The sequence below is a fragment of the Cryptotermes secundus genome, unplaced genomic scaffold, assembly GCF_002891405.2.
Source record: "Cryptotermes secundus unplaced genomic scaffold, Csec_1.0 scaffold1743, whole genome shotgun sequence".
Classification (NCBI taxonomy): Eukaryota; Metazoa; Arthropoda; class Insecta; order Blattodea; family Kalotermitidae; genus Cryptotermes; species Cryptotermes secundus.
In genome coordinates, this window is record NW_019726263.1 from 49,405 (window position 1) to 65,224 (window position 15,820).

At 38.7% G+C, this 15,820-nt stretch overlaps 1 protein-coding gene across 1 annotated transcript in view; it reads right to left on the reverse strand.

Annotated features, from left to right (window-relative positions):
• LOC111864161 (protein lin-54 homolog) overlaps window positions 1-15,820 on the reverse strand; it is a 47,915-nt gene that overhangs the window by 29,884 nt on the left and 2,211 nt on the right. The window contains exons 3-6 of the mRNA XM_023851218.1: window positions 9,219-9,473; window positions 8,906-9,136; window positions 8,246-8,377; window positions 564-761 (exon numbers count right to left, since the gene is read on the reverse strand). Of these exons, the coding sequence (XP_023706986.1) occupies window positions 564-761; window positions 8,246-8,377; window positions 8,906-9,136; window positions 9,219-9,473 (816 nt within the window). The remainder of the gene's footprint in view (window positions 1-563; window positions 762-8,245; window positions 8,378-8,905; window positions 9,137-9,218; window positions 9,474-15,820) is intronic.

A 15,820-nucleotide genomic window follows, 5' to 3' on the forward strand; every position in this document is an offset into this window, starting at 1 on the left:
AGAATTCAATAAGATAATATTTCTTTTAAACAATACAGTATGCTGAGAAAATGGCCATCAAACAATCCTTGAATTCTTTGAATATGAAATGACCTAGTATGTGTTGCACATCTTCCAACAAGTCTTCAGTCCTTGCTTATTACTGTGATTATACTTCCACGTTATTACACTGTCCTCCATGATTGCACAAGCCATAAATGATGTAGTAATACACGAGATGTGTAATGGTCACGTGAAGTGAGTTGGGAGGGTAAGCAACCATATCCTGTCCGTAGGTATTATTTAAGTAATCACCAAAAGTCAGTGTTCTTACAAAAAGTCAGACTGGACACATCACAACACAAGACAGATGCATAACTGCAAATTTTTCACCTGTGTAAGACACACGTAACAGGAGGATGATTTTGTACTGTCATTCATCTATCTCATAATGATATTTTTCAGTAAATTTCTAATATGTAGTACAGCTTACTACATCAAAATTTTTTGAAAACAAGAACAATCATACAGAGTATTAGATATTTATTAGTAAAATGAATATACAATAAATCTATAAATCTTACTGTACGAATGGCTGGAGTAGCAGGGGCTATTGGCACCATTTTGAGAGTTTGTTGTTGAGTTCGCATAGCAGCCAGAGCAATGGGCTTGCCTCCACTAAGAGCACTTACTGGTACAACAGCTGCAGTACGAGATTTTCCTGTACTCATAACCGTTGAAGTGTTACTTCCAGAGGAACTTACCAGTCGCACATACTGTAACTGTAAAAGATCATATCAATGTAGTCATTCAAATGGGCTTCCAAATCTCTAAAATTTAACAATCTGATACAAGCCAAATTATGTCTAAAATTAAAATATCCCAAATTCTCCCATTTGAGAGTGATGTGCCTCTTTCACTATAACAACCCTCTAACTCATTTTATTGTTGCTCCAACATTATTTCCATTAGCATGACACTCCTAAGCTAACAATAAACACTACACAAAAATATAAATACCCTATGACAGTGGTTCTCAATCTTTGTCAGACCTCGGTCCAATAAATTCTTTTTTCTAAAAGATGAGGGCCTGGCATTATTGATGCTAGGGCCCAGCGGTTGAGAAACACTGCTCTATGAGACATCAGATGTCAAGTTTCATTAACCCTTCACCACTGGTGGGCATTTAAATTCCTACTCAACCCCTATGCCACAGGATATTAAAATACGTAAATTAGACAGTGCAACAGTGTAATAAATGGGGAAAAACTGGAGTTTTGTTTTTCTAATTTTCACACTTACTTACTTACTTATGGAGCTGAGCCCTTCTTGAGGAGAAACCAAATCTGCAGCTACTCAAGAATTTCCCAGCATTTTATGGAACCAAAAGGTTCATTACTGTGTTCATAAGAGCCCTCCACTGTTCCTTATCCTGAGCCAGACCAATCCAATCCATACCATCCCATCCTATCCTCTAAGATCCATTTTAACCTTTATCAGACGAACGTCATCATATGATGTCGTTAAAAGTTAGGGCAGCTGGCCGAACGTCATCATATGATGTCGCGGATTCCACGCATGTAAGGTTTTTTTTAATATTATATTAAAAATATAAATTGTTGTTCTATTTACATGATTTTTGGTCACCACCTTTATAAGGAGACAGCCTTCGTTCCTGCATGATCTAATGTAATCTAGGGACGTCATATGACGTTAAAAGTAAGGACAAATTTAAGAACGACATCATATGATGTCGCGCATTCCACGCGTGTAAAGATTTTTTTAAAATTAAATTTAAAATATAAATTGTTCTTCTATTTACATAATTTTTGGTCACAACCTTTATAAGGTGACAGCCTTCCCTCCTGCGTGATCTAATGTAATCTACCGACGTCATATGGCCGAACGACCTCATATGATTTCGCGCATTGCACGCGTGTAAAGATTTTTTTAAAATTAAATTTTTGCTCTACTTACGTGATATATGTTCACCATCTTCATGAGGAAACAGCCTTCCCCCCTGCGTCATCTATGGTAATGTGGCCTTCGTATGGTACTGCCGAAAAAATTCCGAAATGCAGAGTCCGACGTCGCAGCTCACGCACTTCGTACGAACGCTAGACCGCTTCCCACGCGAAAAGCACACACGACACCTCAGTTGCGATTTAGAGGAAGCAGGCCAGTGATGTCGAGCTGCAGTGATATTTATCCCCGCAGCTACACCGGAATAATTATTCACACCTCTCCAGCCACACTGGTCTGGCGGTCCCCAAGTTGCCGACGAAGGTGATGACCCGTCGTCCGCGGAATCAGAATTCCAACTTTGCTCGCCCCTATCATAATCTGTGTCATTGAATAGCTCTTTCTCAATTTCAGGCATCAGAAGACCAACCTTCCACGCCACATTCAGAATCGGTTGAATAGCAGTCCGAATCTGTGTCATTGAACAGCTGTTTCTCATTTCAGCATTTTCCATACGACGTCGTCGTGTATACGGCTCTCTAGCAGTGCTAGCAGTGAATCTCTGTGCTTAGACCACGATAAGAAGCCATAAATCTTAACCTCGAGCCCACACATACAAAAATCTCATTCACGACTTCTCTGAACCCAATATCTGCTTCATGATGTCATGGGTGGCTAACCTTATATTGCGATGTTTCAAAATCGTTACAAACACAATGGTTTGACTGCAATGAATGAACGAATGACCGATCTGGCAACACCATATTCCGAGAATTAACTCCTGTGTTTATCTAACACATTACGCAGTGAGGAATTTCAGACGCATACAGTCGTGCATAGCGACATGTCCCATACGATAAATAAGCTACAACAAGAGATACCATTGAATGTGAAGTCGCCACAAGGACTTACACTGCTAAAACGCATGGTGCAGAAAATGTATTACACTGCTAGAACGCATGGTGCAGAAAATGTATGAATTTCGGGAAATTTTATTTTGGGAATCAGTGTAAAATTTTTTTACAGATATTAAAATCTGTAAATTAGAATATCTGATTCTATATTCTTACTACATTAAAGGCGCGTTCATTTCGTTCGTTTATCATAAAAAATGTAGAAATCACACCATTTTTAGAAACATGCTTACAATTTCATTGCTCTAGAAGGGCGGGCATTTAAATAAACTCCATCCAGCTGCCCCTACCGGAAATTAAATGGCCCGTCCGATAAAGGTTAATATTGTCCACCCACCTACACCTTGGTCTTCCCAGTGATCTCTTTCCTTCTGGCTTTCCCACCAATATCCTATATGCATTCCTTTTCTCCCCCATTTGTGTTATATGCCCTGCCCACCTCATCCTCCTTGACTTGATCATTGTAATTATACTTGGACGGTTTATTACAGATTGTATAGTTAGATCCCTTAATAAGAATGAACAGCCTACCCCATATCTTCTTGTGGTAGAGCAATTTGAAACCACAAATAGCTCCAAAGTTTCCAAATTTTTTATCAATTCCATGAATTTACTATGGCTGAATGGCATTTGGTATGAGCGCATATTGCTCTCTGTGACTGATGCCACAAGTTATATGATGATAGCCAGTACTGCTCTTAAGTTATATCTCCAAATGTGATACATTTGCCTTGCCTTGCCCATTTAAATTTAAATTGAAGATTTTAAAAATACCAAAAACTCAAAAATCAAATTGACGTATGTAAATTAACAAAGATTTTATACATATCTGACAAATATCAGCAAGGGGATTCTGATATATCAGGACCTATTAACAACAGAGAAATGAACAATCAAGAAAGCTGGTGTTTTTAGATTTTAAACTATGTGCAATGTAACAGCTACATGAGAAAAATACACCTGATGATGGCCATTTATGGCCGAAACATGTAGTGTAGAAGAAAAGAAGACAAAAGAACAACAATAAATTGTTGCACTTAGGAAGGAGTTTGTGTCATACAACATGCTTACAATTTTTAATACTCTACAATGGCGGACATTTAAATTAACTCCAGCCTGCTGCCATTATGGGGATTTAAATGGCCCATCTCTCAACACATTGCGGACTGGCGATTTAAATATTTAAATCACCCTGGGGCCGCCATCATTAAACCTACTATCCTAACTTGTGCACTGTTCACTTTAAAAATTAATATAAAATCTCCTAATTAATTTTATGAACTAAAATCTTTGGACAACACTTAACAATGCTCTTAGAAGTGCTTGAGGGTGTGATATTCCTGGAAACATTCCCATTTGTGAAGTGGCATTACACAGAACTTGCAAATGTAGACATACTTCTTTTTTTGTGAACTGTGCAAACACGGCATTGCCTAAAAGGATGCTTCCCCTTGGATTGTTCACTCTTCACAATTTCCATGAGGATATGTTTCCACGTATCACCCACGAGTCGCCCTGGGGGGTCCACATGAGGCCTGCATGGGGTGGGAGTTGATGGGCCTGGTCACACTAAGTCTGTGTCTGACTATGGTTCTGCTGCCACCATCTGGTCTGTAGCCCAGGCCTTTGCCACATTCATCAGAAATGCTTTGTATTTCAATTTTGAATCAGGGTTTAGATTTTTGGGATTTCTTTTAGATTTTTTACTGTCCCCGCAATGTTACTACCCTCCTTATCGTCGGAGCTACTGTCACTTTTACTGTCTGTGGTCACAATTCTTTGTTCAACCCTGTCACTGCCGCTCTCTGAATCACCGTTACTACGTGTCTCACAAGCCAGGTCAGCTAGCTCATCGGAGAAGAATTTGTCCTTGTCCATACCCCACCACTAACTACTGGCTGGTACATACAGCTCGAAGAGCAGCAAAGCATTTTTGTTTATAGTGCGTTAAGAAAACAGCGAGGTCAAGTTACTGACAAGTAACCAAACATTCCAGGGTTTTATTACGCCATTGGGTGCAACGTGGGTGGCGCCAGAGCAAGGTATAGCGTGTTACAACCTAACGTGTCCTAAAATCATGATATCATGCGACAGGTCTGCCACGTTTAAAAGCCAAAAGCATGATATCATGCGACCAGTCCTCAATGTGTTAAAGGTTAAGGGACAATAGGAAGCGACTAACTATGGAAAACCTAAAACATTTAGTAACTGTGAACTGCAACAGAAGAGAAATTGAAAGTTCGAAGAGCTAAATGTGAGTACCATTCAATTTTTAAATTTGTAATGAAATATGTTGGCTTTGTTGCATGAAATGTATTTAAATATAAAGGGTGTTTCACTTGGGGCGGAACCCGGCATTTCGTTAATAACTCGGATACTAATATAGATATTGCAACGAAATTTGGAGTGGACTTACCTCAGTTCATGTGAAGTCTGGTGACATCACAACAAGTGCTGGAAATGGCCACCATTTGCGTCCAGCCAGCACTGGACTCGCCGCGCCATGTTTTGGAAAGTCCTTGCCCATACGTCAGGTGTCACTTCTTGGATGGCCTCACTTATGTTTGCTTTTAAAGCCTCTATGGTTCGCGGTTTGTTGGCATAAACTTGCGCTTTCAAATGTCCCCACAAAAAATAATCAGGCGGCGTTAAATCGGGCGAGCACGGTGGCCAAAGTCCCCTGGAAATGACGCAGTCGCCAAAAAAAGACTGGATTTCGGCCATGTGTGCTGTTGCTCCATCCTGCTGGAAAATAACCGATGGATAATTCCTCATCGTCCAGTTGATTCACAAAGCTGTGGAAGATATCTAGGTATGCTGCTGCTGTGATGGTCGTGTCGAAGAAAATGGGTCTGGGTCTGTAACCATTGATAATACACCACTCTCTTCGCGTAATCTGGCTCTTTAAACTCGTGCACCATGGAGACTCAGTATGCATGAAGCTTAGATTTCTTCGCAGCACGATAGCAAGTGCCTGTTGAAAGACCTGATTCCTGTGAAACTCGGCGCAATGACTTCTTAGGAGACGCCAGCAGTCGGGCCTTCACATCCTGGATCGTTTCCGCTGACATTGCTGGACGACCTCTTGTGTGCTGATCCAAAATTGTCGCCTTGGTTCCAAGTTTTTTGGACAAGGCCCAAATTCTGGACTTACTCGGTGGAACTCTGCCTCCAAACTTCACCAGGAATTGTTGTTGACATGCCTTGATGGATTCTGTTTTCCAATATGCGCGCACAATAAACACTCGCTGCTCCAGGGTGCACCGATCCATTTTTCCATTGTGTATGCACTTCACTTCACACTGGTGAACAACACTCGAGAAGAACAACCGCACTGCCTAAACACCCTCAGCCAAAAGCGAAAAACAAATGAGACCAGCAGAGGCAAGTACGCAGGGGCTAGACTGGCGCGACACATCGAGTCCAATGCTGTCTGGACGCAAATGGTGGCCATTTCCAGCACTTGTTGTGATGTCACCAGACTTCACATGAACTGAGGTAAGTCCACTCCAAATTTCATTGCAATATCTTTATTAGTATCCAAGTTATTAACGAAATGCCGGGTTCCGCCCCGAGTGAAACACCCTTTAGCTTTCATTGCAAGTGAATCATTCAGTGATTACATAAAATGAATTTAAATATAGATTTGTTGGTCTTATAATAATGTAAAATCAATTTTAATATTTGGTATAAATTTTTATGTTTATATTTCGGAAATTTTTCATGCATAAATGCATACATATTTAAGGGATCATTAGGGCATAAAAATCCGGTCCCTAGTCATGACACAACACAGCTGGCCGCTGTGTTCTTCTGGCCTTGGCTAACCAGACTGCATGATGCATATTTATAGAACAAAGGGGAATTACAGTGTTATCATTCACAATAGTGAACTGTTTGTCATTTGTTATGTAGCAGTCATAACACTTCTAGAGTCAACAACATGTCTCAAATTCGTAGATTTTCCATGTGTCTTCTCATCATTACAAATACCAATGTTAAAGCAGCACTGATCAGAATATGCCTTATGGGAATCGACTTTTCATTTGATCAGGATTAAGAACACCACACAGTGTTGATCTAACATATTTAGTTCATAAGAATTCCCCTAGGCAGTGGAAGGTTTCTATGGTAACAAGTGCACCATGTACTGAAATAGAAAACTATTTCGAAGAATTCAAATGTATTACAACTTCCACAAGAAGTTCAAAGTGGGACAATGTATATACGAAATGATAGCCTGAAATGTCCTCTTTAATTTCATACCAAAATAATTACTCTATGTGAAAAACAATGGTTCAAAATATGAGCTGAAACTTAGAGCTGCAATATGCATGCAGGTTATGGAGCCCGGCAACATGTGACAGAAGCTGCTGGTGTGCCAGATATGGAGCCCGGTACTGAAGGGTTAATATACACAGTGTACCAATCAAAAATTTATGAAAACAATTAACTTATCATATGCCCGAATTATTTCAAGATGAGTGCAGAGGGCAACTTATGGAAATTTAGTGCTATTCACATTCATACCATTTACACAATAAAAAGTTTATAACTATATTGTTAATATTTTACACGTTTTTCAATTTGCTAATAACTACAATATTCTCACCAGTAACATCAGCACTACTAAGTAAAGTGCTGTCGCATTTTATGTGACGGTGCATTTCTGAAGACTTTGCATAATACAAGTTTTGAAACATAAATATGATTCTTGCTAATTTTGGAGGGATTTGAATTATTTCAAACATTGTGCATAAAGTGACACTTTATTACTGTTTTTTATATCACACTATTTCAAATTTGCATAGTTCAAATTCAGATAATATGTGACTGCACTCTATGGCCTCATATGGATTTGAAGTTCTCACAGCAGCAATTATGAAGAGTTCTATGAGTATCTTCTGGGATATAATGCTGTATAGTCTGTTTAAAGTCAGCCAATGTTTTGCAGGAACATGTTGCCTCTATTTCATGGCTGAAGAAGAAGCCAAGCAAGAAACAAGTATGATGCAGGTAGCAAGCAGAACTCTGCTTCCTACTTGCATGGTGGGGTGTATGGGGAATATGCAACAATGCTTAAATGGTAAGAATTTGTGCCTTGACTTGGTAGAGTCATTCCCCACATAACTGCACGTGATCAGAATGGTGCAAATAAGGATGGCTAAGCAAAATTATTAAAGTAAGCCAGAAGGCAGAAGAAAAGTTTTAAAAACCAGAATGAGATGGCTGGAAGTTTCAAGAATGAGTTATGAGAGATAAAAGTGAAAAAGGAGATAAAAGGCAAATATTAGAGATGACAAGGCATCTGTTCTACAGGAGATCAAGATTCTTAGGATACTGTAGAGCCAAAGAGCAACAGCAGACTTCCCAAAATAACAAAACTGTACCTGTCTTCCACCTGGTATCTGAAGCTGAGCTATACTGCCAGAAGTTCCCACTGCATTCTGAGTGGCTGGTATTCTTATCACCTGCCCAGTTGCAGACGATGATGTCAAAATTGTACCCGGTTTCAAAGAACCCTGTAGAACGAGAAACATGAAAACAGAATTATTTATCAAAAGTACAAACCTAATTAGGGAATATTTTTTCCTGTAACATTTTAATGTACCATTTGCAAAACTAGGAAGCTTCATTGAACAATAAAAGCAATATAATATGGTAAGATCTTTTGTTCAAGGGATAAACAGGAGTTTTGCCATCTCAAAACACGTCTCCCCTAGAGCAGAGATGATACGATGTTAAAGCAATTCCACATCACTTACTGTTAAAAATTCATAATATATACTACATGTAACAGTGATGTTACTTTAATCTACTTACACTGTAGATACAATGACATCAGAAGTGGAGAAATGTGTAAACAAGACACTCTTAAATCAAGTTATGAATTGATACTAATTTCCGTAATAATAAAAATAATAAAAATACTAATTCTGTATAGATGGGATTAATTATTTGCATTGCTGGACCCAACTAAAACATGTGGATTTTGGAAATTAAATTAATGTACGGTTTATTTCATCAGTATCACTGTATAACTTTCTCACCTGTCGAATAATGACTTTCTGAGGACTGAGCACTGGCTTCACAGTTGTAGTAACAGTCCCACCGATTCCACCTATAGCTGATGCTATAGAAACTGCTGACTTCAGCTGTGTCACACCACTCACAGGAGCTGGAAGTATCTTTGTAGGAGATTTCACAACAGATGAGGCAGGCATCATTATTTTTGTTGGTGACTTCACAGGAGAAGACATGAGTTTGTTTACAATAATACTCTGCAAGGACACATACAAACAATTTATTTAAAATGTTGCACTTCACATCATAAAGGAAACTGCATATAACAAAATCACTAACTTGTTTGGCTGGAGATGATGGTAAAATCTGTTGAAGTTTGGTTGGTGATAGAAGACCCATTTGTTGAGCTTGAGCTAATGTGATTGCCTTTGTTGGGCTACTTAGAAGAGAAACATTACTTTGGCCAGTTCCACCACTGATGATCTTAATTGGCTGACCACTGCAAAATGTATCTGCAGCTTGGGATGCTGCCAGCATGATGGGCTGTCCCTGCTGACCCTGCTGATTCCCAGTAATAATTACTTTTGCAAAGACCTTAAACAAGAGAGAGATAAAAAATTATATTTAATGACCTTAACTTACTTCAATTGCACAGCAAAGAATATGATAGCATATTCTACAAGTCTTTATCCAGGCCCATTTATCATTTGTCAAAGTAAATACTATTAACCCATTAAAATAGTCCATTAAACTTCATGGTTTGCTAAAAGAAAGATAAAAAATACCATGCTGAAAATACATATCCTTATACAAATTGATGTAGGGTAAAGCAATTTAATTTTCTTACCCTTCGCTAAATAAATTCTCCAGAACAGAAAGCCATTCACATTAAATGGGGGGGGGGGGAATTACACTTCACTGAGGAGGAAAAAACACTTCTTGTGGATATGGGCAATTAAAATTTTCATGCAAGTGCCCAGCACTTGCCAAAATTCCACAATTTTATTTTATATAAAGAGTCTGTCAAATTCGGTTTTAGCATGGATGCAAGATTCAACGAAACACAATGCACTTGCCAAAATTCCACAATTTTATTTTATATAAAGAGTCTGTCAAATTCGGTTTTAGCATGGATGCAAGATTCAACGAAACACAATGCACTTGCCAAAATTCCACAATTTTATTTTATATAAAGAGTCTGTCAAATTCAGTTTTAGCATTAATGCAAGATTCAATGAAAAATATACATGAGTCAGTTTTGTTTCAAACATTTGTATACTTCATATCAAAACAAAGTTTCAAATATATTATAATATGTTCTATACAGGAGTAACTTAAAAATAAAATCCAGTATACTGTTTTGAGCTCCTAAGATCAAAGGTATATTCCTTGTCTGGGTTTGATATGTTATGTGCAGTCAATGTGTAGTTGGCTACCACCTAAGGGAACAGACTAATCCTTCCTTCAGGATACCAGACATCTCATGATTTACATAAATACGATGAGTTCAGCATCAAATTGAAAAATAATCTGTTTGCAGTGTACTGCTATATGCAACTGGTTTCAGTACCAGCTTTACGTTTGGCCCCTAAAAATGTTGACTAGCCCCAAAAGCTTTAGTGTAACAGTCTTGGTTAATTCTTTTCATAGCATATTTATGTTACTAACAACTGACAAACTTATTATTAAAAATGCGCATCCTTCATAACAAAAGGTCTATAAGTAATGGGGGAAGAAATTGTTTGTCACTAAAATAAGCAAGAAAAGGATACATAGTTACAGTTGCAAAGGCCAACACAAACAATGACACAACACAAAAGGTTGCACTTTAGTGACATCATTATTCTGCATTTAATGTATCAAGCTAGAATCCAACTATCCCTAACATAGTTTCTCATGTTCCTCCTCAGTTTCTTCAAGCAAAGGGTGAAAAATAGTTTAGGCTATAAACTCTTCTATTCAGTTCATACAAAGGTTGTTCACATGGTAAAAGAAGTGCACTTACAGCACTGCTAATATACTTAATTGTCCAAAACAACATTTTCCATTTCAAAGTATCCATCTTGGAATGTAATGCACTTATCCCACTGCTTAATCCAAGATGTGAACATGTGGCCCAAATCATTCTTTGTCAACATCTCTAATTTCCCTCTCAGAGCCTTAATGCATGTTTCAGTCAACAGGAAATGCCTGCTCCTGACATCATCTTTCAGTTCTGGAAAAAGCCAGAAGTTGCAAAGGTACCAGACATAGACTGCAGGTCTGATGCTTTCTTCAGGCAGAAAATTGGAAACAATTTAAGGGCATCATTATCCTGATGAAGGAGAATGTGTTTGCTGTTTTTGTGTGCAAATCTGCATATCCACAAAATGTTTGCACAATATGTTCCACTGACAGGGATGTGATGCTACATGTCAGTACAGGATGCCTAAGCAACTGGAAAACATATCAACTTCCTAGTACTTTCTGTTGTTTCTACTTTTTTTTTTTTTTGGGAGGAAAGAAAACTGCAAACTTTTAACTCTTTGCGGATGGTGCACGCATTAATACGTTTTTCGCTTTTAAACATGGCGGACCAGTCGCGTATTAATACATTTTTAGAACACGATAAGTTGCAACACACTATACATCGCTCTGCCGCCACCCGGCTTGCATTAGCTGCCTGCAGCTGCGTGATAGGCCTCTGGAATGTTTGTTGACTAATCACTTATGTGACCTCGCTGTAACTGTATGCCCCTGCAAAGGAAAATAAATGCCTTTATTTCTTCAAGCTGTATGTAGCAAGCTGTCAGTGAGTAGTGCAATATGCGAGCATATAATCCTGGGAAACTTACAAAGTATGGCCTACTTGTTCGTGTAGTTACTGAAAGCACTTCAGGCTATACTGGAAATTTAGAAATTTATTCTGGTGAAGGAAAGAAATTACAAGAAACTATTCTTTCTGTTTTGGAACCCTATCTTGATCAAATTTACCATGCCTATCATGACAATTATTATAACAGTGTGGCAACTGCAGAACACCTACTTTCAAGAAAAGTACATGTTTGTGGAACAATTAGGGTGAACAGAGGCCTTCCTCCAGATCTGAAAGAGGAATGCAAAACTCTGAAACGTGGTGACACCACATTCAGGAGGAAGGGGGATATTCTTCTTCAGTCCTGGAGGGATACTCGTGTTGTGAATATGATTTCCACAATTCACAATTCGAGCATGGTTGATGTTCAAAGGAGACATGGACAGGTAAAGAAGCCTGTTTGTATTTCCAAGTATAATATGTTCATGAAGGGAGCTGATAGAGCCGATCAGTACTTGGCCTATTATTCTCTTCCTCAGAAAACATTAAAGTGGACAAAGAAAGTTGCCTTGTGGCTTATAAATTGTGCCATTTTCAATTCATTTTTGGTTTTCAAAAATCTAAACCCTGATTCAGAATTGAAATACAAGGCATTTCTGCTGAATGTGGCAAAAGCCTGGGCTACAGACCACACGGTGGCGGCAGACACAGTCTTAGTGCGACCGGGCCAGTCTACTCCCACCCCACGCAGGCCTCATGTGGACACCCCCGGGCGACTCTCAGGTGATATGCAGAAACATACCCTCGTGCAAATTGTGAAGAGTGAACATTTCAAGGGGAAGCATCCTTCTGGGAAATGCCGTGTTTGCACAGTTCACAAAAAAAGGATATGACTGTCTACATTTGCAAGTGTGTAATGCCACTTCACAAAGGGGAATGTTTCCAGAAATATCACACTCTCAAGCACTTCTAGGAGCATTTGTAAGCGTTCTCCAAAAATTTTAGTTCATAAAATTAATTACGAGATTTTATATTAATTTTTAAAGTGAACAGTGCACAAGTTAGGGTACTAGGTATAAAAATGCTGGTCCCCAGAGTGATTTAAATATTTAAATCGCCGGTCCGCAAAGTGTTAACTAGCTGCTTTGCTGATTTAAAGCAGGACTGTAATGACACATGAATGATGTGTTGGTTGTAATAATGTTGTGAAGAAACACATTACTAAGTAGTTCAAAATGGGTTTTAACACTCAATGATTAAGTATTCTATTCAATCAGATGTTGAACTGGGAATCCAAAAGCAACACACTAGTTTCATCCTTATGCCGGCATGAAAAACTGCATGTGATTCTTATAAAAATTGACAACATGTTGCTTAGTTTATTAACAGCTTTCTTGTCACTGCAGATGTATTCCCCAGAACTTCATTTGAGGAGGTTGAACATCATGTCAACAGGAACATGATGTCACAGGTGCAGCAAATTCCTACCATATTTGTCTAAATTTAAATTTGGAACAAATACAATTTCTCCAATATTGTCTTGCCTATCTGTATGTGGTTTCACCACCATGTCGAGGAAGATGACACTTTCAAAATCTGGCTATGGCTTAAATAAATCTCTTGTGATTGGTGGGATTTTGAACAATTTTATAGACTCAAACAGGCAGGCCAATCCGAGAGCTTAGACCAAAACTGGTTGTGCGAATTTGAAGACTACAATTAAATTTCTAGATTAAGTTGGTTATGAGACACTCCAGTTGGTTTCAAAAACTGACCATATGAAATTAGTAGACCATTCTGTGCCTTGCATTATTCTATCTACATAATTTTAAGTAAAAAGGCTGAAAATGTATTACAAGAGCATGTACTGGGAGAAAATGAAATTATCGAGATTATTTTCATTGTGGTGTACAAGCAATGAAAGGATCATTTCTGCTTCCATTAACAATAAATATAATTTTCTTTATGCCAATATACTACTCTTACAAAATCCTTTTGATGTTCATTCAATTTACTGCAACTTCACATCCTGTTACATAGTCCCTAAGTATAGGGTCCATCTCTGTCCTTCGAAAGAATATACTTTTTGTTAGCATCTTATTAACAAACTAAAGTAAAAGTGTACCACATTCATATATCAGCAATGCTTGAAAAAGGTAACTCAAGGCTGCACCATAGCTCAAGTGGTTAGCCACTGGCTTCCCACCACAGCGGCCCGGGTTCAATCCCGGGTCTGGTCAAGTGGGATTTGTGGTGGACAAAGTGCCAGTGGGGCAGGTTCTCTCCAAGTACTTTGGTTTCCCCTGCCAATCTTCAGTCCACCAATTGCTCCACAATCACCCTCACCTATCATCTGGGGCTGGTACAATAGGCCAGAAGTGGCTGCAGTACAAGGGAATTAGTCCCACACCACTAGCAATAGTAAAAAAAAAAAAGGTAAGTCAAGAAGTACTGGCAACTTCTGAAAAAGCCATCACTACACAAAAATGACAGACCCAAGTGCAGGGCAGGTGTAAGGTTATCCTGTTCATTGCCTCACAACTACAGAACTCCTGCCTTCAGAAAATGTCCTATGCCAATGGAAAACACTGAAATGTACTATGCTTTCATCACCATTCTTACATCACACACACACACAATGTTTCTCTTGCACATACCTTCAAGTGGACAAAAACCTGAATGCATAGCATTTGTCTATAGCTGGCTTAATTTAAACCCTTGTAGGTGCTAGTTCACATTTACCTTTCAGTAATGTGCATGCACAATTAACTATACCAACGTGTAATACTATGACAGCCTAACACTGCCAACACATACTTTCTGCTGAAGAGTTATATCTTCTAGGATACAATGCCATGTAGTCTGCTGAAAAGCTACTGACATTTCGGAGGAACATACTGCCTCCTTCTTCAGGGTCAAAGAATAAGCCAAGCAAGAAACCAACGTGAAAGCAGGTAATGAGCAACCTGCTATCCTGCTGGTATCTAATTTGGCTTATTCTTCGATCCAAAAGATGGTCATATGTTCCCCCAAAACATCAGTCGACTTTCAACAGATTGCAAGGTGTTATATCACAGAAGACAGAACTCTTCATAACCACTGCTGCGAAAACTTCAAATCCTATATATTTTCTGTTCCTTGCCATTGCCATTATCTTCTCCAAAATAACCTGTTTCGTTCACAAACTAATTAGTTTTTTAACAGCTCTCATAATGATCCTATCCTTTTTCATAAGGTACTTCACAACTGCTGAATTTGACATAACTGCTAAAAAATTACCACTGTATTCAAGAGTTTATACACTGGTGCATAAAAGGAATAACGTTTTATGCTTTACTCTGGTTTTCCTGAAGTTCCCTGCCCTAGGCTACTGCTCCATGCACTGTAAGATGGTCAGAATAAATCATGGACTATACTAACTGATTACTTCTCTCTCAATATACACCATCTTTACTGGTTTCATAAACCATCAAACATCGAGAAATCAGAATCAGTTAATCAGTTCTGAAATCTAATGTTTCATAAATTTCTTGATGTTCTGGTGTCACTATTTGCAAGGACCAATATATATATATACTGTGGCATATTGTTCAAAGCAAGAACTGTGGAGCCAGAAAAATTGCTGTTGCTAGCGAACGGCTCAGAAACAACAATCATTTCTAGGCAACAGCCACAAAACAGACAACAGAATGACATCCATTGGAGGCAGTAGATTCTTAATAAGCAGGAATAGGTGGCCACTGCTAAAGAAAGGCTCGGTAAACACGTTCCTGCAGCAATGGATACACATGCAACAGAGGAACAGTGTTTTCTCCATGGTCTGTGCCAAGATGTTATAAGCACAGGACAAGGTTAGAGCTTGGATAGTTAGTCTGCAAAGAGAAGACTTAGTTGGCACAAGAATGCTCAGTTGGAAGGAAGCTGCCATTCAGAGAGAACGTTAGTGCAGAAGCTGAAGAATCTCCTGTTAGAAGTCGCTACCAGGAAACAGACTGAGAACACTAGTGTGTGTGTGTGTAACAGTGATTTGTAAGTGTGGAGATCAGCAAAGGTTCTATAATTAAGTGTACTTATGAGTTGTGTGTTACATTGGTCAATAAATGCAATATGCATTCCAAAACCCTGTTCAAATCACTCTAACATGTGA